The sequence below is a fragment of the Taudactylus pleione genome, unplaced genomic scaffold, assembly GCF_031769625.1.
Source record: "Taudactylus pleione unplaced genomic scaffold, aTauple2 ptg000033l, whole genome shotgun sequence".
In the NCBI taxonomy this organism is placed as follows: domain Eukaryota; kingdom Metazoa; phylum Chordata; class Amphibia; order Anura; family Myobatrachidae; genus Taudactylus; species Taudactylus pleione.
In genome coordinates, this window is record NW_028284435.1 from 5,796,443 (window position 1) to 5,821,266 (window position 24,824).

The 24,824-nt window shown below is 43.0% G+C and overlaps 1 protein-coding gene across 1 annotated transcript in view; it reads right to left on the minus strand.

Annotated features, from left to right (window-relative positions):
- The window catches only part of LOC148538898 (17-beta-hydroxysteroid dehydrogenase 13-like), a 79,985-nt gene that overhangs the window by 7,975 nt on the left and 47,186 nt on the right, over positions 1–24,824 (minus strand). The window contains exons 4-5 of the mRNA XM_088452117.1: positions 22,932–23,038; positions 18,407–18,544 (exon numbers count right to left, since the gene is read on the minus strand). Coding sequence (XP_088308243.1) covers positions 18,407–18,544; positions 22,932–23,038 — 245 coding nt within the window. The remainder of the gene's footprint in view (positions 1–18,406; positions 18,545–22,931; positions 23,039–24,824) is intronic.

Sequence of the window (24,824 nt, forward strand, 5' to 3'; positions counted from 1 at the left end):
AAATAATCTCATGCACACTGTAATAACCTGCTGCATACTGCATGCATTCATACAAATAATCTGATGCACACTGTAATAACCTGCTGCATACTGCATTCATTCAAATAATCTGATGCACACTGTAATAACCTGCTGCATACTGCATTCATACACATAATCTGATGCACACTGTAATAACCTGCTGCATACTGCATTCATGCAAATAACCTGATGCACACTGTAATAACCTGCAGCATACTGCATTCATACAATTAATCAGATGAACACTGTAAAAACCTACTGCATACTGCATTCATACAAATAATCTGATGCACACTGTAATAATCTGCTGCATACTGCATTCATAAAAATAATCTGATGCACACTGTAATAACCTGCTGCATACTGCATTCATACAAATAATATGTTGCACACTGTAATAACCTGCTGCATACTGCATTCATACAAATAATCTGATGCACACTGTAATAACCTGCTGCATATTGCATTCATACAAATAATCTGATGCACACTGTAATAACCTGCTGCATACTGCATTCATAGAAATAATCTGTTGCACACTGTAATACCCTGCTGCATACTTCATTCATACAAATAATCTGATAAACACTGTAATAGCCTGTTGCATACTGCATTCATACAAATAATCTGATGCACCCTGTAATAACCTGCTGCATATGGCATTCATACAAATAATCTGATGCAAACTGCATTCATACAAATAATCTGATGCACACTGTAATAACCTGCTGCATACTGCATTCATACAAATAATCTCATGCACACTGTAATAACCTACTGCATGCATTCATACAAATAATCTGATGCACACTGTAATAACCTGCTGCATACTTGCATTCATACAAATAATCTGATGCACACTGTAATAACCTGCTGCATACTGCATTCATACAAATAATCTGTTGCACACTGTAATACCCTGCTGCATACTTCATTCATACAAATAATCTGATAAACACTGTAATAGCCTGTTGCATACTGCATTCATACAAATAATCTGATGCACACTGTAATAACCTGCTGCATATGGCATTCATACAAATAATCTGATGCAAACTGCATTCATACAAATAATCTGATGCACACTGTAAGAACCTGCTGCATACTGCATTCATACAAATAATCTCATGCACACTGTAATAACCTGCTGCATACTGCATGCATTCATACAAATAATCTGATGCACACTGTAATAACCTGCTGCATACTTGCATTCATACAAATAATCTGATGAACACTGTAATAACCTGCTGCATACTGCGTTCATACAAATAATCTGATGAACACAGTAATAGCCTGCTGCATACTTCATTCATACAAATAATCTGATGCACACTGTAATAACCTGCTGCATACTGCATTCATACAAATAATCTGATGCACACTGTAATAACCTGCTGCATACTGCATTCATGCAAATAATCTGATGAACACTGTAATAATCTGCTGCATACTGCATTCATACAAATTATCTGATGCACACTGTAATAACCTGCTGCATACTGCATGCATTCAAACAAATAATCTGATGCACACTGTAATAACCTGCTGCATACTGCATGCATTCATACAAATAATCTGATGCACACTGTAATAACCTGCTGCATACTGCATTCATACAATTAATCAGATGAACACTGTAAAAACATACTGCATACTGCATTCATACAAATAATCTGATGCACACTGTAATAATCTGCTGCATACTGCATTCATAAAAATAATCTGTTGCACACTGTAATAACCTGCTGCATACTGCATTCATACAAATAATCTGATGCACATTGTAATAACCTGCTGCATACTGCATTCATACAAATAATCTGATGAACACTGTAATAACCTGCTGCATACTGCATGCATTCATACAAATAATCTGATGCACACTGTAATAACCTGCGACATACTGCATGCATTCATACAAATAATCTGATGCATACTGTAATAACCTGCTGCATACTGCATTCATACAAATAATCTGATGCACACTGTAATAACCTGCTGCATACTGCATTCATTCATACAAATAATCTGATGCACACTGTAATAACCTGCTGCATACTGCATTCGTACAAATAATCTGTTGCACACTGTAATACCCTGCTGCATACTTCATTCATACAAATAATCTGATAAACACTGTAATAGCCTGTTGCATACTGCATTCATACAAATAATCTGATGCACACTGTAATAACCTGCTGCATATGGCATTCATACAAATAATCTGATGCATACTGCATTCATACAAATAATAGGATGCACACTGTAATAACCTGCTGCATACTGCATTCATACAAATAATCTCATGCACACTGTAATAACCTGCTGCATACTGCATGCATTCATACAAATAATCTGATGCACACTGTAATAACCTGCTGCATATTACATTCATGCAAATAACCTGATGCACACTGTAGTAGCCTGCTGCATACTGCATTTATACAAATAACCTGATGCACACTGTAAAAACATACTGCATACTGCATTCATACATATAATCTGATGCACACTGTAATAACCTGCTGCAAACTGCATTCATACAAATAATCTGATGCACACTGTAATAGCCTGCTGCATACTGCATGCATTCATACAAATAATCTGATGCACACTTTTAATAACCTGCTGCATACTTCATTCATACAAATAATCTGATGCACACTGTAATAGCCGGCTGCATACTGCATTCATACACATAATATAATGCACACTGTAATAACCTGCTGCATACATACAAATAATCTGATGCACACTGTAATAACCTGCTGCATACTGCATTCATACAAATAATCTGTTGCATACTGTAATAACCTGCTGCATACTTCATTCATACAAATAATCTGATGAACACTGTAATAACCTGCTGCATACTGCATGTATTCATACAAATAATCTGTTGCACACTGTAATAACCTGCTGCATACTTCATTCATACAAATAATCTGATGAACACTGTAATAACCTGCTGCATACTGCATTCATACAAATAATCTGATGCACTCTGTAATAACCTGCCGCATACTGCATGCACACAAATAATCTGATGCACTCTGTAATAACCTGCTGCATACTTCATTCATACAAATAATCTGATGCACACTGTAATAACCTGCTGCATACTGCATTCATACAAATAATCTGATGCACACTGTAATAACCTGCAGCATACTGCATGCATTCATACACATAATCTGATGCACACTGTAATAACCTGCTGCATACTGCATTCATACAAATAATCTGTTGCACACTGTAATAACCTGCTGCATACTTCATTCATACAAATAATCTGTTGCACACTGTAATAACCTGCTGCATACTGCATTCATACAAATAATCTGATGCACTCTGTAATAACCTGCTGCATACTGCATGCACACAAATAATCTGATGCACTCTGTAATAACCTGCTGCATACTGCATTCATACAAATAATCTGATGCACACTGTAATAACCTGCTGCATACTGCATTCATACAAATAATCTGATGCACACTGTAATACCCTGCTGCATACTGCATGCATTCATACACATAATCTGATGCACACTGTAATAACCTGCTGCATACTGCAATCATACAAATAATCTGTTGCACACTGTAATAATCTGCTGCATACTGCATTCATACAAATAATCTATTGTACACTGTAATAACCTGCTGCATACTTCATTCATACAAATAATCTGATGACACTGTAATAACCTGCTGCATACTGCATTCATACAAATAATCTGATGCACACTGTAATAACCTGCAGCATACTGTATGCACACAAATAATCTGATGCACTCTGTAATAACCTGCTGCATACTGCATTCATACAAATAATCTGATGCACACTGTAATAATCTGCTGCATACTGCATTCATACAAATAATCTGATGCACACGGTAATAACCTGCTGCATACTGCATGCATTCATACAAATAATCTGATGCACACTGTAATAACCTGCTGCATACTGCATGCATTCATACAAATAATCTGATGCACACTGTAATAACCTGCTGCATACTGCATCCATACAAATAATCTGATGCACACTGTAATAACCTGCTGCATACTGCATTAATTCATACAAATAATCTGATGCACACTGTAATAACCTGCTGCATACTGCATTCATACAAATAATCTGATGCACACTGTAATAACCTGCTGCATACTGCATTCATACACATAATCTGATGCACACTGTAATAACCTGCTGCATACTGCAGTCATACAAATAATATAATGCACACTGTATTAACCTGCTGCATATTGCATGCATTCATACAAATAATCTGATGCACACTGTAATAACCTGCTGCATACTGCATTAATTCATACAAATAATCTGATGCACACTGTAATAACCTGCTGCATACTGCATTCATACAAATAATCTGATGCACACTGTAATAACCTGCTGCATACTGCATTCATACACATAATCTGATGCACACTGTAATAACCTGCTGCATACTGCAGTCATACAAATAATATAATGCACACTGTATTAACCTGCTGCATATTGCATTCATACAAATGATCTGATGCACACTGTAATAACCTGTTTCAGATTTTATATATTTGTAATAGGGATGTGTGCCGACTTCCATGTTTTGGTTTTGGATCTGTATCTCCTTCGTGTTTTGGATCTGGATTTTGTTTTGCCCCCACAAAGGAGTTCTTTCTTCTTTTTCTGTAATCTTAGTAGAGAAATACCTACTCCTTGTAAACCCAAGTGGAGCATGAACCATATAGACAAATGATCATGAAAACTGGTAAAACATGTTTGAGTTCAGTAAGAAAACTTCTGTAAACAAGCCAAGCATGTGATCGGCCTTGGTTTAGTAGCAACTTATTTATTTAATCTTCCTTCAATGATGGCAAATATGGTGTAGAACAAAGTTGTGACAGTCCAAGATATATTAGCTAACAGAAGAGACAGAAAAACACACCACCCTGCTTACCAACCAGTATTTACCTAGGACAAAAGTGCATCAAAATGTATTCATTCAATGATTTTTTTACGCTCTTTATATTAGTTTATTTTTACTTTTGTAAAGCAAAAATAATATTTAAATTTATAGGTACAATTTCCAATGACTTGACTGAAACTGAGATATTATTATTATTCTTTATTTTTATGACGCCACAAGGGTTCCGCAGTACCTTACAAATGAGCGAAACAAGAAAACAATTGCAGGATAAGTATATAGTTTATAAACATTGCTGCATCCGTGATCGTGACACTCAAACAAGCTGTTGGGTGGCAGCAACCAAAGGTTAGGTGCCGTTGTAGGGAGTATAAGATAGTGTAAGTAAGGGAAAGGAGAAGCAGATAAGGGAAGAGGTCCCTGCTCGTGAGAGCATACAGTCTAGCTGGGAAGGACAGACAGGGGTGACACAGATTGGGTAAACAGTAGGGAATGAGTAAGGAGCAGTACATTAGGATGAGAGCTGGAAGGCTTTGATTAAGAAGTGAGTTTTGAGAGCCCTCTTGAAGTTTAGTAGAGAGGTGGAGAGTCTGATAGGGAGAGAATATCAGAGGTAGGAAGCATCACCTGCAAAATCTTGGAGGCAGAATTGGAGGAAGAAATCAGTTGGCAAGAAAGAAAGCATGCATTTGTGGAGCGAAGGGTGCAGGTGGGAGTCTGAAGGGAGATAAGGTTAGAGATATAAATGAGAGAGGTTAGTGAGGGCTTTGTAAGTGAGTGTGAGAAGCTTGAATTGGGTTTTGAAAGGGAAGATGTAGTACGTTTGGAGAGGAAGATGAACCGGACAGCAGCATTGAGAACTGATTGGACTGGAGAGAGGCAGGAGTGAGGGAGGTCAGATAGGAGGAGGTTATAGTAGCCCAATCTCAAGATGACTAATTGCCAATAGATAATTACATTGTGGGAGGTGAAGTTATGCAGGAGAGTAGGGACATTATCAGCTCAGTCTTAGACATGTTTAAAAAAAGTGCTGGGACATCCAAAAAGAAATAGCAGAGAGAGAGACAGTTGGAGATATGAGTGAGGAGAGACATCAGGGGAGGAGATGTAGATCTGAGTGTCATCAGCATAGAGATGATGAGCTCACCTAGAGAGGACGTATAGAGGGAGATTAGGAGAGGTCTCAGAACAGAACCTTTGGGGACATCTACTGTTAGTGGAAGTGGGGTATAGTGGAATCATGAGAGGAGATAGAGAAAAAGCAGTCAGAGAGGCAGAATGACAGTCAAGAGAGGGTTGTTTCCCACAGACTGAGCGAGTGAAGGATTTGCAGGAGGAGAGGGTGGTCTACAATGTCAAAAGCAGCAGATAGGTTGTGAAGAATGAGTAACTTTCATGAGGGCAGTTTCAGTAGAGTAGAGAGGATGGAAGCCAGACTAAAATGGGTAGAGCAGGGAGTGGGAGAAAAGAAAGTTGGTAAGGCAGTTGTAGACAATCCGTTCAAGGAGTTTGGAGGCAAATGGGACAGTAGTTGGAGAGAGTGTTAGGATCAAGGGTGGGTTTATTAAGAATGGGGGTGACAGGACTTCCAGTCGGTCCCAGCACATGGCCGCGTCTTATAGAGCTCTCTGCTCCCTCACATATTTTGTGCCTGTTCAACACTGTCGGCACCTGGAGCAGTGACCCACGATTGCATCTGCAGTCACCAGAGATAGCAGTGGGCAAGAGGGCAGCTTCCCCAGCTCACCACGATTGCTATTATGAAGGATTTCGAGTGCCTGCTTTAGCATCACTGCCCGTGGCTGCTATCTTGGATTTGGCCGGGTATCCCTTCTGCTTCTCCCACACTCCTCCTCTGCGCTGCAGATCCCCTGGATCACTATCTCACCTTCCCTTGACCTTTACAGTGTCACTGACCCCAGGATTCACAGGTAGAAATGCCTCCTATGCAATTACATAAGGCACATTGTTACTTGCATTATTGACTTTTTGCTGTGTATAGCCCCTGCAGGCCCAAAAGTGTCTATATTTACTACTGCATATCCACTACCTACCTGTTAGAGCTTGTGCAACCCTGCTCATGGATAAATATATCAAATCGCAAAGGGGTGGCAGTGGGGGCTCATCTGCTAAAAATAGGGAAACCAGAGCCTCGACATCTGTCTCCAGTAGCCCCCCTTCCATCCCAGCTGGAGATGACATTCTGGAGGGTGTCACTGATCCCTCCAAATACAGTGCTCCGTCTGTGGCCAAAGCACAGACATCTCCTATCTCCTTTCCCCACTGCTGGATAAAAAGTTGGCTGGTCTGAAAGAAACTATTGATGCTGCTATGGTACAACTCAAGGAACATGGAGCACGTTTTGATGCGGCAGAGCAACGTATTTCTAATCTTGAAGATGACATCACAGCTGCTAGATCAATAATTGATACTCAGGAGGCCACTCTCTCTACCATGCAAGTTAAGCTAGAGGATCTAGAAAATAGCAACCACCGCAATAATCAGCGTCTGATTGGTTACCCGAATCTGTCAAACAGAGACCTCATGGATCTGGTTTCCACCTGGTTGCCTCACGAATTGGGTTGCGCACCTACAGTTGGTTCCATGATCATTGAGAGAGCGCATCGTGTTGGGCCAGACAGTCAAGCCGATCGGCGCAGGCCCAGGCCTGTCATTTTTAGATTTCTTAATTACATGGACAAGGTCCACATGATGGAAGCTTACTGCAAATCCCAAGGACTATCCTATCAGGAGGACAAACTACTATTATTCCAAGACTTCTCCTATCCAGTGGCAATGAGTAGTAGAGAATTTTCCCCATTATGCAAACAGCTGTTTGAAACTGGCATATGTTTTGCACTTCTATATCCTGCCAAACTTCGAGTTCATCACAATGGAAAACAATATTTCTTCGACTCGCTGACTGTGGCAAAGACTTTTGCTGACTCTCTTTCAGGGTCATCCTTTACTCCCTCTGATGCTGTGTACTGACTTATTGCTTGGCCTGCAAGTATAATGTTTATTGCTCTATTATTGCTGTGCTTATGTTGAACGTTGAAATTTATATGTTCCCAACAAATGTGCTGTTGTGTATTAAGTATATTGTTACTTAGCCTTTTTTTTCTCAGATACCTTCAGGGTTTTGCTGATTTGGTTTTCACTCCTTTTCTTCTTTTTTTCCCCCGATATGTTTTGTTTTAACTCTTTTCCTCCCCTACCCTCCCCCCTCTTCTTTATTCAATTCATAACTTTACGCATTGTTTTTTATTGGCCTTCTGGGCCTTTTGATTTGGTTCTCAAAAAGTTACAAGATTGTGGAACTGCATTATATAGGTATATTTAATTTTTTTCTTCTGTATTGTATTTGGAGTTGAGAGATCACATGCACAATGTTGCCATGGTTCCCTTGCTCGCTGGGACATGGGTGACTGTCCTGTATTTAAATCCGCTATTGCATTTGTTTATAAAACAGAGTATTGGCTGATAATTTAGATTCCACATCTACACCTTTGTTATGTAAGAAGCATATTAAATTCCTCACATGGAATGTTGAAGTTTAAATACACCACTTAAACGTAGGAAGGTTCGACACACCCAAAGCGACTTAAACCAGATGTCGCTGTACTCCAGGAAACCCACTGGAGGGCAGGAGATCCTAATATAATTAGGGACACTTGGATAAATGAATATGTGTCAGCCTTATTCACATCCAAACGGAGGGAGATGGTTCTTCTCCTTCATAAATCCCTTGGTTATACCATCATAGATAAATTGGTTGATATTGAAGGTCGTTTCCTTTTTATTATAGTACAATTGTAAGGGATGTTATACACTATTGCTACTATATAAGCACCGACTGTACCTAATAATGCTTTCTTCACTAATATATATGTTCGTCTGCAGGATTGGGTTGAAGGGATTATCATATTGGGCGGGGATTTCACTACACTGAATCCAACACTAGATAGGTCTGGTGATGGGGGGTGGGGCAGCACACCACCAGCTTTGAGTTCTTTTATATCCTCGCTCCAGTTGCCTGATCCCTGGGATATCAGCACCCTGTGGAGCGGGATTATACGTTCTACTCACGTCCACCAGAATTGATTTTTGGCTACTTCCTACCAGTCTTTTCCCCAGGCCAGGGTTCACCAATCAATATCTCTCCCCACCCCCAAGGCCTCCTCTTTTAATTGGCGTTTCCCCTCATATTTATTTGACTCGCCTGACTTCAATCAATATTTGGAAAGACATTTTTTAAATTATGTGGACGATAATATCCAACATACAGATAACATAAATTTATTCTGGACAGCATCGAAGCCTTTGTTGCGTGGATACATTAAAGCTTATGTTGCCCAGATACGCAAGACACTTAATCAGAGATTTCATGAATCTGGCACTCTCATATACGCATATGTTAAAGTCTGACACTCCTGATACTCGACAGATCTACACAGATACCAAGCACCTTTATGATGCTTTATGTTCAGAAAGAGCCCAGTATACTTTAGATTATCAGAAGCATCGTTATTTTAGGTGGGGCAATAAAGCGGGTAAACTTCTGGCAAATATAGTTAAGAGTCAACGCCCCTCTGTCAATATTCTCTAAATTATCTCTGATACCCATGTTCTGACCACTACCCCTGACATAGCAAACTCCTTCCTAAATTATTTTAAAGATTTATTTACTGCACCTCCAGATAATCCAACCCTAAGGGGCATATAGAATTGGGCGCAAGGTTTAGCGAGTTAAAAACCTTGTGCACCTAGCGCCCAATTCTGGAATACCGCGGGTATGCGCGCTCCCGCTACCCGCGGTATTCAATAAAAAAAATACTGGTCGCAGGGTTTTCAGGTCTGAAAACTCTGTGCCGCGTAAAATGAAAAAAAAAAAAACACCTACCTGGCAGGGGGTCTCCGCGGCTCCCATGGCTTCCCCTCTCTCTTCTTACTGGAGAGGGGGCTGCTGGGAGTCCTGGGGGCTGATGGTAGGAGCAAGGGCTGCTGGGAGATGTAGTTCTCCCAGCGCCCATTCTGGGGGGGGCCACACACACCGGGGGTCATACACACTCATGCACACACACACACTCACTCATAAACACATACACTACACACACTGACATACTCACCCTGCTACAGAAGAGCCGGCTCCCGACGCTGGATGCAGAAGAAGATGCAGAAGACAGGGCTTCAGAAGGTGAGTAATCAAGGACTAATTAAGCTAATTGGATTGCTTAATTAATCCTCAGGGGGGGTGCTGCGGGGGTGTCAGAGCAAGTCCCGGTGTTTTTTCCTAAAATCATCGATTTTAGGAAAAATCACGCTTGCTCAGGTGGTGCGTGAAAAAAAACTCCCGGTGTGGATTTTTTGCTATTCTCGCACACAATTGAATATGCCCCTAAGTATGGGTTTTCTCCGGTCAGCTGGCTCCCCTGGTTTGACGGCAGAGGAGTGTACCTCCCTGACTGACACTGTTTCTGAGCAGGAGATTTTGGCCACTATCAGAAGATTAGCTACTGGTAAGACCCCAGGTCCCGATGGGCTGAGCGCAGAGTATTATAAATTATTAACCTCACACCTTGTCTCTCATTTGTTAACTTTATTTAATTCTATTTTATCTGGTAATGCTACTCCCATTGAATTTAATTAATTAATCCCGTATTGTTATTTTGCCCAAGCCAGGCAAAGACCCTGCCTTGGTGCAATCATATCGCCCTATATCCTTACTGAACCAGGATTTAAAAATTTAGACCACAATAATGGCGCAACGATTACAGACTCTACTCCCTAATTTACTCCACCCGTCTCAAAATGGTTTTGTAAAAGGACGATCTATTACGCCAAGTAATAGCTGCTTTGACCCGATCCTTACAGTCCCCGACTGGAATGTCTATACTAGTTAGTTGGTCATGGTCTCATTTACTCCGTGTTTTCATTCTCCAAAATTTCGGACCAGATTTTGTGCAATTCTTCCGTATGCTATATGCCAACCCCACTGTGTTTTTTACTATTAATGGACTAAAAACAGAGAGATTTTGTTTACACCGCGGCACTAGGCAGAGATGCCCCCTTTCCACACTTCTCTTCAATCTAGCTTTAGACCCTTTTATTCGTCATTTTCATCTGAATACCACATTGCGTGGGATTGAGTTTGGCCCTCATGTGGTAAAAGTATCAGCATATGCTGATGATTTATTATTATATTTCACTAACCCCCATGCAGCTTTTCCTAGTTTTCTACAGCTGCTTCATGACTTTGAACATATATCAGGATTTGTGATTAATAAAACTAAGACAGACGCCTTAGTGTTACATGTGGGGATGGCAGAAAACTGGGGTGGCTCATTTCTTTATAGGTGGGCATATTCTACACTGACTTATTTAGCACTTAAAATACATGTTAATCCTTTGATTTATATGCAGTTAATTTTCCCGAAGCCATTAGCCGCACCCTAGCTGACTTTCAGGCTTGGAAACACTTACATTTTAAAGATGATTTATTTTCCAAGGTTATTGTATTTCATCCAAATGCTTCCTTTAATGTTGACAGACTGTGGGACCTATTAATCATCGAAAGCCGTATGGCCTCCGATGATGAAGTTTTAAACTCGCTGCAAGGGATACTTAAGTATTCAACTCGCAGCAGGGGAAAAGTGACACCGGAGCAATTCATCATTGCTCCAGTGAGGAGACAACTGCTCCGAAAAGCAGTTGTACCCATGGTTAGTATCGCAGCTACTTCTGTAGCTGCGTTACTTACCTGCTCCCCATCGTCCCAGCTACGAATGCGTGACCCACCGTGGAGGTAGTGAGGAGGCAGCGGGAGGATCCGCTCGGATCCCTCTTTGCATCCCTGGAACTCCTTCCCATAGGAACAACCTTCCCATAGGAACAAGCGCTGTCTGCAGATGGCGCTTGTTCTCGGCTGCAAACTCCAAAAACTTTCAGTTTTCGGAGTTTGCTGAATACCAATGACCTCTGATGATGAATGGCCCGGTAACTTAAATAAGCGGAAACTAGCATTTCCGTATGGTTACCGGGCCATTTATCGTTTGATGAATAGGCCCCTTTGACTTGAAAGTCTTGGTAAAGCTGTTAGTAGATTCATCTGGTCAGACAAGAAGCCCAGAATATCTTTATTTAAACTAAATCAATCGAAAGAATTTGGAGGTATTAATCTCCCTTGTATGAGTAGTTATGTTCTGGCTGCAAATTATCATTACGCTGTAGACTGGCTGCAAGACACTAATGAATTTGCTAATACTGGTATAGAACAGGCCCTTTGCCCAGATATTCCACTCCCCAGTCTCCTACATATGAGACCTACAGCATTCCCATCCTCAGTTGCTAATAATTAATTACTTACTACCACTTGTGCCGTATGGCGATTATCCCGCTCCTAACACAGTTTTTCACCCCTTACTCCATTATACAGGATTTTGTGGGTCCTCTATCCCTATTTCAAATATATTACATATATGGAACCTTCGGGGCAACCATTTGGTCCATCAACTTCTAGATCAACAGACGCTTAAAATGCTGTAACATGAATGCTTGGAAGAAACACTTCTCTACCTTCCTGTCCCATTATTTGTATACTACCAAATTCGCAGTTATGTGGCTAAGGTACTTTATAAATTATAGGATGCTGATAGAACGTATGTATTGGATGGTGTGCTGCGTCGCTGCCCAGGAATGGGTTGCTCTACCTCCTTTTTGTATACACATATTAAATGTTCAATCAAGATAGATAGGATACAGACTGGTATTGCCAAATGGACAAAGGTGTTTCACATACTTGCTGCCTTTATGCACCTTAACAAAACTCTTATTTCTGCTTCCTATGCAGAAATGCATTATAACTAAGGGCCTGATTCAGACCCACTCGCGAGCGGCTGTCCGCTCGCAAGTGGGTCGATGTTCTGCACTGAGCATGCGCACGACGGAGGGAGCTCCGTCGTGCGCATGCGCCAGACGCGACGTGCGAAGGAAAGTCCTTCGCTCGTTGTGTCTGATCAAAGGGGGCGTGCAGTCGATGTTGATTGACAGCACGCCCCCTTTGGTAGGCGTGCCTCCCTGACGGGGGCGTTCCCACGGGAACGCCTCCCGTCAGAAGCGGGCCCACTGACATCACTAGTGATGTCAGTGGGAGTGATTTTGGCTCTGATAGAGCCAAACTCACTCCGGAGCTTGCGGTTGAAAACCTCAACCGCAGGCTCCGGCTCGCAGTTTCGATGGTCGCGATGGTCAAGACCATCGCGGCCATCAAACTGCACGCTCGTATAGCCTGTGGGTGGTGACCCACAGCTATACGAGCGTCCAGGAGGACACTCCATTTTCATGGAGGGCGGCCCTCATTCAGAGCGTACGCTCTGCTCAGAGCGTACGGCTCTGAATGAGGGCCTAAGTTACTACACCAAGCTTATATTACCCCAAAACTACGTTGCTTGATTGGCATTTCGAATGACTCTGCTTGTTTTAAATGTCATGCACCTGCAGCAGACCTTTACCATTGTATGTGGAGTTGTCCAGAGGTCAAAAAGTTTTGGGCCCTTCTTCAATCATACCTTAAAGATACTCTGGGAATATCCTTTACTGTGGGTCCTATGGGATATTTATTCGACTTCAAGACAGTCTAGACCTTCTTTGGTGCACCGTATTTTACTGGCTAAAATTGCTGCAGTGGGAAAGACAACAGTTCTTTCCCAATGGATCTCCTCAGACACCCTGACCTTAACCCTATTAATGCCACATATTTTCTGTTTATTTCTTATGGACTAGCTGGAAATGTGTATAAATAAAGAAAATAGAGCTGGAAAGTTTTTTACAATCTGATTACCATATGTATGTACTCTACCCTTGCCTGTCAAGGAGACTCTTCGTAGGCAGTGGTGTTAACCTTGTGGTATAATTTGGAAACGCTCTCTTTTGGTTGTCCTCCGTTCTGAAAATTTGTTGTACATTGAGACAGCTAAGAAATTGAACTCCAGGCAAGCTCGTTAGGCATTATTCTTTACACGTTTTAATTACTGTATGTAATTTCCGTTCAATCTGGATCTAAGAACATTAAAGATGATGCTCTCTCTCTCTACGGTTTTCTCCGATTCAGTAGTCTGCTGCCTCTGATGAGCCCATTATTCCTAGTTCTCAGATACATGTGGCTCTTACAAGCATTTTGGCTGATGCCCTTTTATCTTTTCAATTGTAAACTCCATCTGGAAAACCGCCAGAAATATTATTTGTTCCCAAAAGATTCAGAGAAACAGTTCTGGCAGATTTTCATTCCAGTAAAGCGGCAGGTCACCCGGGTATTTCTAAGACTCTTGAATTACTCTCTGATTCAGTATGGTGGCCATTCTTATTCCAAGATGTTCGTAAGTTCATTTTGGCCTGAGACATCTGCGCCAGGAATAAGACTCCTTGGGTCGCCCCCCACTGGCCTTCTACTGCCACTCTCAGTGTCTTCTAAACCCTGGACCCATATTGCAATGGATTTTGTGGTGGAACTTCCTCCTTCCTTACGATGTACTGTCATTTGGACTGTGGTGGATCGATTTAGTAAAATGGCACATTTCATTCCATTAACCAAACTCCCCTCTGCTAAGGAAGTCTACACTCTATTCATCCAACATATCTTCCGGCTCCATGGGTTACTTTTGGACATCGTATCAGACCGAGGAACACAGTTTATTGCTCGTTTCTGGAAGCTCTTCTGTTATTCCTTAGGCATCAGTCTTAGTTTATCTTCTGGTTATCATCCCCAATCCAATGAGCAGACGGAGCGCATTAATCAGTCTCTGCAGTAATATCTCAGATGTTTTCTCTCCAACGACTGGCTGAGTTTGCATTTAATAATTCATGTCACACTTCTTCGTCAGTTTTGCCTTTCTTCGGCATCACCAGACTACATCCCAGAGCCAACTCCTTTTGAACCCAAAACTGAAAAAAAAGAGATCTTCATCTCCATCTTTCCGACTCTGCTCCGCCCGGAAAAAGGTCACCATTGTCTCCTTAAAAGCTTCCTTATGTTCCAAGATGCTGGCAGACAAACAGCGGAAGCCAATACAATGCTAAAAACATCAGGCTCCATCTGTCTTCGCAGAAGCTCGGTCCTAGATATATTGGACCATTCCGGATCATTTCTCAAGTTAATCCTGTGGCCTTTCGACTTAAACTGCCTAACACACTCAAAATCAATAACACTTTTCAAAGTTCCTTGCTTAAGCCAGTATTCTTCTCCTCTAAATTCAGATCTAAACATCCTGGAAGACCATCTCGTGCGCTCATTCAAGGTCAACAAGAGTTTGTGGTGGAGAAGATTTTCGTGAGGACATTTAAACTTCCTGGTTCACTGGCAGGGATATGGACCAGAGGAGCGTTCTTGGGTACATGAGAGGTCTTTACATGCTCCGAAGCTAAAAGAGAGATTTTTCAAGGACTTCTCCAACAAACCTGGTTGTAGAGGTTCCTTAATCCCTCATCAAGGGGGGGGGGGTACTGTTACAAGACGCCAGTGTGCCTTGTTGCTTACTCGTGCTCCGGATGTCTCTCCTCCAGGTCACCAGTCACTCTCCTGGAATCATTCTCCTGGACAACATACACGTCGTACTGGGATGTCATCTCCAATTGCCAGGAGATTGGAACGCCGGTCTACAGCTCATGATACTGGATGATGTTTCCTCCTCACCAGTAGATTCCATTAATTACATCCCTCGCATCCATTGGTTCAGCACCTTTCTTAAGCCTGTTTGTTCATCGCCGGCTATAGCGTTTCTGATGTGTGTTTCCAGTTAATGCCAGTCGTGTATCTGCCTGTCTGTGCCTGATTCTGCCTGTGCTTCATAGATTCTCAGCGATTACTCTAATTTCATCATCTAGAGTTCTGTTTCTTTGCAAGCTGCACTATTCTCTGGGTCTTTGTCACCACAGCCCTCAAGGACGCATTTCTGCAGTTAACATCTCGGCTATCCAGATGCATCCCGGCTCGCTAACCGCACCTCAGCCCTCCAGGCCGCATCTCTGCATTTAACATCTTGGTTTTTCAGCCGCATCCCCGATTCTCAAGCCGCATCTCGGCCTGCAAACCGCACCTCGCCCCTCAAGGCACATCTCTGTATTTTATATCCCGGCTCTCCAGCCGCACACTGGCTCTCTAAGCCACACTCCGGCTCTCAAGCTGCACCTCGGCCCTTAAGGCCACATCTCTGCAGTTAACATCTTGGCTCTCCAGCCACTTCCCATTTGAGGTCACAAGCCGCACATCTGCTTTTGTAGCCACACCTCAGCCCTCAAGGCCGCATCTCAGCCGGAACCTTGGCTCTAGCAGTAACACCTGGACTCTCTAAGCCGCATCTCAATATATACTTCTATCAGCTGTTCAAGCCACACCTTGGCTCTAAAAATCAGGATATCCATCAGCTCTTTATGCTGCACCCTGTCAACTCCTCCTTGCATATCTCACTCCCTCCTGAGATCCTCCAGTCGCATAACATCTTGTGGCCCTAGGATAACTGTGTAAGCCTCTATTATCTTGAGTTAAGTCCAGACGGCCACCGGTGAAGTGTCCACTTCTAAGTGAACAGCTGGTGGCCAATATTGGTGAAGATCTCGGCGGAGTGATTCTAGAGGTCTTACATGGTGAGTCCTAGGAGACCGTAACACCAAGGAGATAAAGTCTGGTAAGCCGCCCACCTAATACGCTAGCAGCAATTTAGAAGCTGTCTATCTGTATGTACAATGTTTGTTAAGACTCTAGGACAGGCATGTCAAACTCAAAATACCAACCGGGCCGAATATTCAAGGTCTACGAGTGTGGGGGCCTAGGACAGGCATGTCAAACTCAAAATACCAACTGGGACGAATATTCAAGGTTTATTATTAATAAAAAACAATGCAGTGCTCCCTGTAGTAGTGCCCCTTATGCATTTCCACCCTGTATTAGACCCCATTTTGCAATGCCCCCTGAATTTGTGCCCCCTGAATTTGTGCCCATTATGCAATGCCCCTTATGCAGTGCCCATTATGCAGTGCCCCAGTAATGTCCCTTATGTTGTGCCCCCAGTAATGTCCCTAGTAGCGCCCCCAGTAATGCCCCTTATGCAGAGCCCCCGGTAATGTCCTTAGTAGTGCCCCTTATGCAGTGCCACAGTAATGCTCCTATATTGCCCCCCCTCCAAGTGTAGAACAGATCCTACTCACCTGTCTGTGCAGTACTTACCTTTCTTTCAGATGACCGCTGGGCACCGCTCCAGTCCATGCCATCATCACCTCCGCCGCCCCGGTAGACGCTGCAGTTGACTGAATCTAATTAGATCCAGAGTGGCAGGCGCAAGCGCAGGCTCTGCTCGTCACGGGTAACGTCATGACATCACCCGTGCGCTGCATCACTGGTAACGCTGGCCTCTGAAGCGATCAGAAACTTCTGCAGCCTGCAAAGTAAACACTGCCCGATCGGAGCTGTGCTCCGATCGTGGCAGGGTTGTGGGACACATTTTATATATATGTGAGCCCACACTTTGGGGTCGCAGAAAATGTTTTTTCGGGCCGCATGTTTGACATGCCTGCTCTAGGATAATGTCTGACTTGGGTGAATGGAAGACTTTAAGAACCAAATTAAGTTTGAATCAACTTTATTGTGTTGGTTAGGCAGATCTCTACTTAAACTGGCCAAGTATCACTATTGATATTCTCTACTGACATGACAACCTATGAGCTTGTCTTGCAAGGTATATCTTAAAAACACACTTGTCACATGCATTGTTGTTACTTAACATTTTTTTAAGTTTTAGTATGACTAAGTAGTTTATAACACTTGGTACATAAGTATATTGCTCCTATAATACTCAAACAATCTTACAATCTATCTAGCAGAGCCTGTTCAACAGTATGTTCCCATTCGTCTTAGTTCCAGAAATTATGTTGTACCATGAACAACTCAGCCTTAAGTCACGTGCAATCCGTAAACAAGTTTTAGGTAATTGAACTGAACTGCTTTCATCAAATGTTTACTCTCTTAAACAATTCAAGTATCTCTACCGGGGAGTACTCCCCTTTACAGTGTCATATTTGCTCATTTAATGTTGGTCTTTGGGAGCAGTTGTGATTTCCAGATCAGAGGTGGTCAAAGCTGTTGTTCAGCTCATCTGTCTCTTGTGAGATGACATAATAGGAGACTATGCATGGCCAGTTAGTGACCGGTGGCGTTTAACATGTAAAACTTTCTGGTCACCATGTGACATGGTACCAAACTGTCAGACTCACCGTAGTAGAGTTAGAATTGACAGGCATGCAGGTAACACATTAAGCTCATATTTTCCCTACTTGCAGTAATTTGTTATTTTTAATAAGAAGCACTTCAGGAGCAGTAGCATAATCTACTTTATATCTCTAACACATATTATGATATACAGTATACAGTACACACAATAAACAATTATTTTCCAATGTTCTTACCTAGTGCTTGGTGTTTGGACAAATCCAGTGTTCACAAACACTGGGCATAAACAAGAGGTTTTAATGCCATCTTTTCCAAGGGTGGCAAGTTCTTCAGTCATGCACTCATGAAATCCCACTGCACCAAATTTGCTGGCACTGAAAACATACAGTATATAAGACTTTCATTGTACTTGATGATATCTGGAGGAGGCCATTTTGGTGCTTGCAAAGATGTTAGCATGCCAATCTACCTCACACCTATTAAGAAACTATGGGATCGGTGCATATTTGAACTAAAGTCTGGTTAGGCGACACATCTCAGGCGTATCTCCACTTGCAATTGATGGGGTGAAATTGTCCTGTTATGGGGCATTCTAAAGTAGGTTTATTGTAGACAGGGTGTGTCAATGGAATGCAGAGTACAAACACGTAAAGGGCTGGGGCAAGAGCACAGCGCTAATGATTATGCATATGAAACTAAACAGATGGAGAGGGGCAATCCGGCCGCAGAGATATGTACAATTCAGCTTAACGGCAAATATACACATTTAATTCTGTGCACACAATGAGAGGGGTTCCAGACTCTAGATAGACAGTTAAAAGGTTGACAGTGTCTAGATAGACACCAGATGTTAGATAGGCAATAGGTCAACAGGGACAACAGGTCGACAGGGACAAAATGTCAACACACTAAAGGTCGACAGGGAAGAAGGCCGACAGGTACACATGGTCGGCAGGGTCAAAAGGTTGACACTTAAAATGGTCAACACACAAATTGTTGACACATTGTTTGTTTTTTAGGGTTAGGCACTTACCCCGACGGTTAGGGTTAGGCACCAGGAGGCAGGGTTAGGGTTAGGCACCAGGAGGCAGGATTAGGGTTAGGCACCAAGGGGAGGGTTAGGGTTAGGATTAGGGTGAAGATTAGGGTTAGAAAAAAAACATGTGTACTGTATACCATTTGTGTGTCGACCATTTTAGTGCTATTTTGTCCGGACTAATGCATTTTTCTATATAGAATTATTGTTATCACTTAGCGCTATTACTCCTTTGTTATATTAGGCCTAGGGAGACATTAGGGGAGATGTATCAAACTTTAGCGAGAGATATAGTGGAGAGAGATAAAGTACCAACCAATCAGCTCCTTACTCACATTTTTCAAACAAACCCTGTAAAATGGCAGTTAGGAGCTGATTGGTTGGTATTTTGGGGTAAATGTTCTAAGCCTTGGAGAGAGATAAAGTGGAGAGAGATAAATTACCAACCATTCAGCTCATAACTGTAATTTTCCAAACACAGGGGTCTATTTACTAAGCAGTGTTAGGGAAACAGAGTGAAAAGTTATAAGTAAGTGATAAGGTGCCAACCAATCAGCTCCCAACTGTCGTCTCACAGGCTGTGTTTGAAAAATGACAGTTGGGAGCTGATTGGCTGGCACGTTATCACTTTCCACTCAGTCTCCTAACACTGCTTAGTAAATAGACACCACAGTCTGTAAAATTAAGTTATGAACTGTTTGGTTGGTACTTTTTCAGTAAGGCTTAGTACATCTCCCCCTTTATCTCTCTCCAAGGTTTGATACATGTAATAAAGATCTAAATGGTTAATGTTAAAAAAAAATGACATAGGCTCCCCTACCAAAAAGCATAACCAGCCCCGGGCTCCTGAGTCAGCCCTGGTTCTTAAAATAAGGGGGAAAAAATTTGTAGGGTTCCCCCGTATTTTATGAACCAGCACTGGGCTCCCAGAGCCAGTACTGGTTTTTAAAAATAGGTGGGGAAAAATGCGTGGGCTATTTTTAAAACCAGAGGTACAGGTGCTGGCCACCTCCTGGCACTTGTAGTTCCGCAAGTGCCATAGGGCAGGCACGCTGGCACCTGTAGTTCCACTGTAAAAAAACAAGTTTTCATCTATTCTTTACACTATTACCCCTGCACCCACAGACCAGGGGTGCAGGCAGGGCCATCCAGCCCGTTACGCCGACTACGCATGTGCGTAGGGCGCCAGCCAGCAGAGGACGCTCAATCCCCAGCACGGCCAAACTTATACAGGAACCCTCCCGCCGCCACACTCTTTCCTATTCCCCCTCCCCCCCTTTGCGCTACACTCCTTCCCGCCTTCTACCTGCGGCCGCCACAGGGAGGCTCCATTTGCCAGGCGCCCGCTCCCCTCCATTTGCCCGGCTCCCCGCAGCAGCAGCCGGAGCTCACTCCTGAGCTCCGGCTAGGCTTCCCCCACGGGCACTATGTGAGAGACGTCATGACGTCTCTCCAATAGTTACGAGGAGTGGTGGATGGCAGCGGACGCAGGATCGGGGCTTAAGGTAAGTATTCTGTTTGGGTTGTTTTGTGTGTGTGTTGCGCGGCACTCTTACAGGGGACAATACTACAGGGGCTACTGGGGGCACTATTACAGGGGCCACTGGGGGCACTACTACAGGGGTTACTGGGGGCACTATTACAGGGGCTACTGGGGGCACTATTTCAAGGGCTACTGGGGGCACTACTACAGGGGCTACTGGGGGCACTATTACAGGAGCTACTGGGGGCACTATTACAGGGGCTACTAGGGACACTACTACAGGGGCTACTGGGGACACCATTACAGGGGCTACTGGGGACACTATTACAGGGGACACTGGGGGCACTATTACAGGGGTTACTGGGGGCACTACTACAGGGGCTACTGGGGGCACTATTACAGGGGCTACTGGGGGCACTATCACAGGGGCATTACTATTGGGGGCATTACTACTGGGAGGTATTTTACAGGAGCACTACTACTGGGCATTATGACAGGGGCACTACTACTGCGGGCTAACTTATTGGGGCATTATTACAGGGACATTACTACTGTGGGCACTTTTACAGGGGGCATTACTACTGAGGGCAATTTTACAGGGGGCATTACTATTGGGGCACTATTACAGGGGCATTACTACTGGGGGCACTAATACAGGTTGCATTACTTTTGGGGGCACTACTGCAGAGGGCACTACTACAGGGGGCATTACTACTGGGGGCATTGCAGAAGGGGCACCACTACTGGGGGCACTGCAGAAGGGGTACCACTGCTGTGGGCATTATGTGTAAGTGCCACTACTGCTGTAGGCATTGTACAAGGGGCACTACTACTGTGGGCATTTTATTAGGGGCACTACTACTGTGGGCATTGTATTAGGGGCACTACTACTGTGGGCATTGTGTATAAGGGGCACAAATGTTGACATTGTGTAAAAGGGGCACTACTGTGGGTCAGAACATAAATAAGGGACACTACTATGTGGTGTAATGTGAATAAGATTGTGCTACTGTGTGGTGTAGTCTGAATTGGGAATACTATTGTATTTGAGACCTTTCCTTTAGCATGTCTCCCAACCATACCTATTTTGGCGACAAAGTGTTCCAGATGGGGGGGGGGATGTTGAATGGATGACATGTGCATGCATGCAGCATCTATTGACTGAAGAAATGGACTGGGAGCATTCCCAGCAGCTCCAAGAGCACTGGGCATGTACCCAGCATGATTGGCGCTCGTGATTATGGCTTTTCCCATACCACACCCCTTTCCTTTGTCGTGTGCACGCACCTTCAGCGTGTGCAAATTCAGCCAAGAGGCGCCAAAATGTATCTTTGCTTACCAAAAATATTAGGCTCGGGCCAGCCCTGGGGGCAGGGAAGAGCCCTGGGCTTCAGCGTAAGCCTGGGGTGCTTGGGAGAGGGGGAACATCTTTGTTGGGTGGGTCCCCACCTCCCCTGAGATCCCGGAATTGGGCTGACTTTGGCCAGGGTGACCCGGTGAAAGGGTCCCCTGGCTGTGGCATTGCACCCCGGCTAGAATTTAGTTCAGTGCAGGACTTGCTCAAGAGCCCGGGGCTGGTAATGCATTTTTTTGGAGGTGGGACCTTACATAATTTTTTTAACATTTAACATTAACCATTTAAAAACACGAAAGCAGCCTGCACATATCTCACTGAGAGTTTGGCTGCGGTCAGAATTAGGGAACACGAGGATAATCTCGATCACATACACCATCGGAAAACACGATCTCAGCTAATCACGATGCTTGGTTAATTTGAGAGTTTCAGGGATGCAAATCGAGTTTCTAATTGGGCAATCTCGATCAGACACGAGTCCTCGTAAATTTACCCCTAGGAATCTTCTGGATTAATACAGTCAGAATTTAGGAATTGTTGAAACCAATTGAGTAGTGTTTTTTTCTTTTTAATCCTACTTCCTATATACAGTACACATTTGCAACATGACATGTCTGTTGCAGGACCTCCTATGACTCTCTGGTTAGACCACTCAATCCCAAGGCTGGATATGCCTCTGAGGTTTCATTATTAGGTTGTTCTTCATTGCTTTGCCTATTACCATAAGGAGCTCATTATGTTACCTGAAGCAAGTGTACCCTTGGATAGATTGGAGATAATTATTATCACCTAATGGACCATGGGGATCCCTACGTTATATAATATTTGTTTTTCTTAAACCAATTTTCAGTAACCGAACTCAATGAGACACATATAAATATCACTTACCAATAATCAACTAGGTATGTTAACCCAATGTGACCACACACAGAAGCCACTGTAGCGATGTGTCCTCGATTCTTTTTCATCATTGCAGGTAACAAAGATTTTGTAGTCTTAAGATAAAAAAAAACATAATTTATGCTTTAACTATGCATTTCAAAAGCATCCAAATGAATAATAATCGTATTCAAAACACCATGCAATAAATTGCTTGTACACTTGTATAATATTTTGTAGATACAATTATAAGGTCATACAGGAGTACAGTCAGTTTTATTCTAGTACTTCTTACAGTGTTATGTTGCTAAAGGTTATATCTGCAGGTGCCATACCACAGATTGGCACCTATAAACCTCATGTTAGTGATAGGAAAATGTATGACCCTTCATATTCAATGACAACCTGAGGTTAAATAATGAGGCCAGGGCCATTTTTAAAGCAAGGACCATGCAATGTCAATATTTATCCTTAATAGTTGTTTGGGGCACAAATTTTGTCTACATGAGCCCCACGGTGTATATTTTGATAGGGGCTGTGTTTCATCTCTCTGCAGTCTTACTCAGAACCATGCATACAATCACAATTAGTCATTTATACTGTATACTATGTGTAAAAATATAAAATATTAGATTCCATAATTGTGAATACTTTGCCCAGGGTTGGCATGGCAGAGTTTCAAACAGAAGGTTGCCCAGGTTCCTAATTCTATTTGCGTTCCAAGATAATATGAGGCCCAAACTCTGTAGGAGGCCATTCCCCTGGCGATCTGCTCATGCGTACTCTAGTGCCCAGAGTCTACTGATGCTGCGGTGGCCGGCCAGCTGCGTCCAGTCAGCTGCCGGGCCGCCGGGGAGAGAGGAAGGGACCCCGGACAGGGAGTGCACACGGGCACCCTCCTCTCTTAAGATGACCCTGCATTTAGGGCTTGTTTTGTTTGGTCCGTACAGGTAACTGTAGGAAAAATGAAGGAGAACTGTGTTGTTTTTTTTTTGCCTGCGTTACTTTATATATTTTCTATTATGCTACCAAAATGAAAATCCTGAAAAAAATAAAACAGAACCATAAACACATAGAAATAAAAATAAATGATTATGGTAGATTTAACAAGTTAATAAAATATTTCTGATGGACATGATGCAGTGCAAACACACAAAAAAGGGTCTTGTTCTAATGGTGAACCACCTCTATTCCTGAAGGAGTTAATGAAATTAGGTACATGAAAATTACACAGGCTCAATCATGTAAACTAGTGTACTGTATGCTTGCTGATGTAAGGATCAGTGTTACCTTGTCTTTAGTAGCTTCAGTGCTGTCTTAACAGCAGTGTGGGCCCTGGGCAAAGCAATGCACTGGGGCCCCTACCCACCCATTCACGGGAAAAAAAATTAAATGGTCAATAAAATTAAATTAAACCTTTAGATCCCCACAAGTAACTCAATATCCCACAGCAGCTGCAGCACTGGAGATAGGCTGCCATGTATGAGCAGTCATGTCTCTCAGGGTGCCCACACACATGGCGATGTGCTCACAATCAGCCGATGTGTACGATTTCCCTTGAAACTCTCCCCGGCAGCTCTGCACACGATCTGCACACAATTTGGTGTCCAATCTTCAAACGATCTCTCCTGCATCCAGACTGTCACAGTGCATCGTGTCCTAGATTGTCAAATCTGCCCTACTGCACGGCAGATCTGAAGATGCGATGTGCGACCAGCGGGGACGCGCATCGTGATCGTGAGTGGAGACTCAAGATATACACTCAATTTGGCCATATTTTACATGATCTGTCGTTCCAATGCGTCGGAATCGGCCAGATCGGGTAAAATATCGCTATGTGTGTGGGTACCTTCACACTGCCCTGGGGCTTATTGCTGCAATAATATCAAATAACTGTGCAAT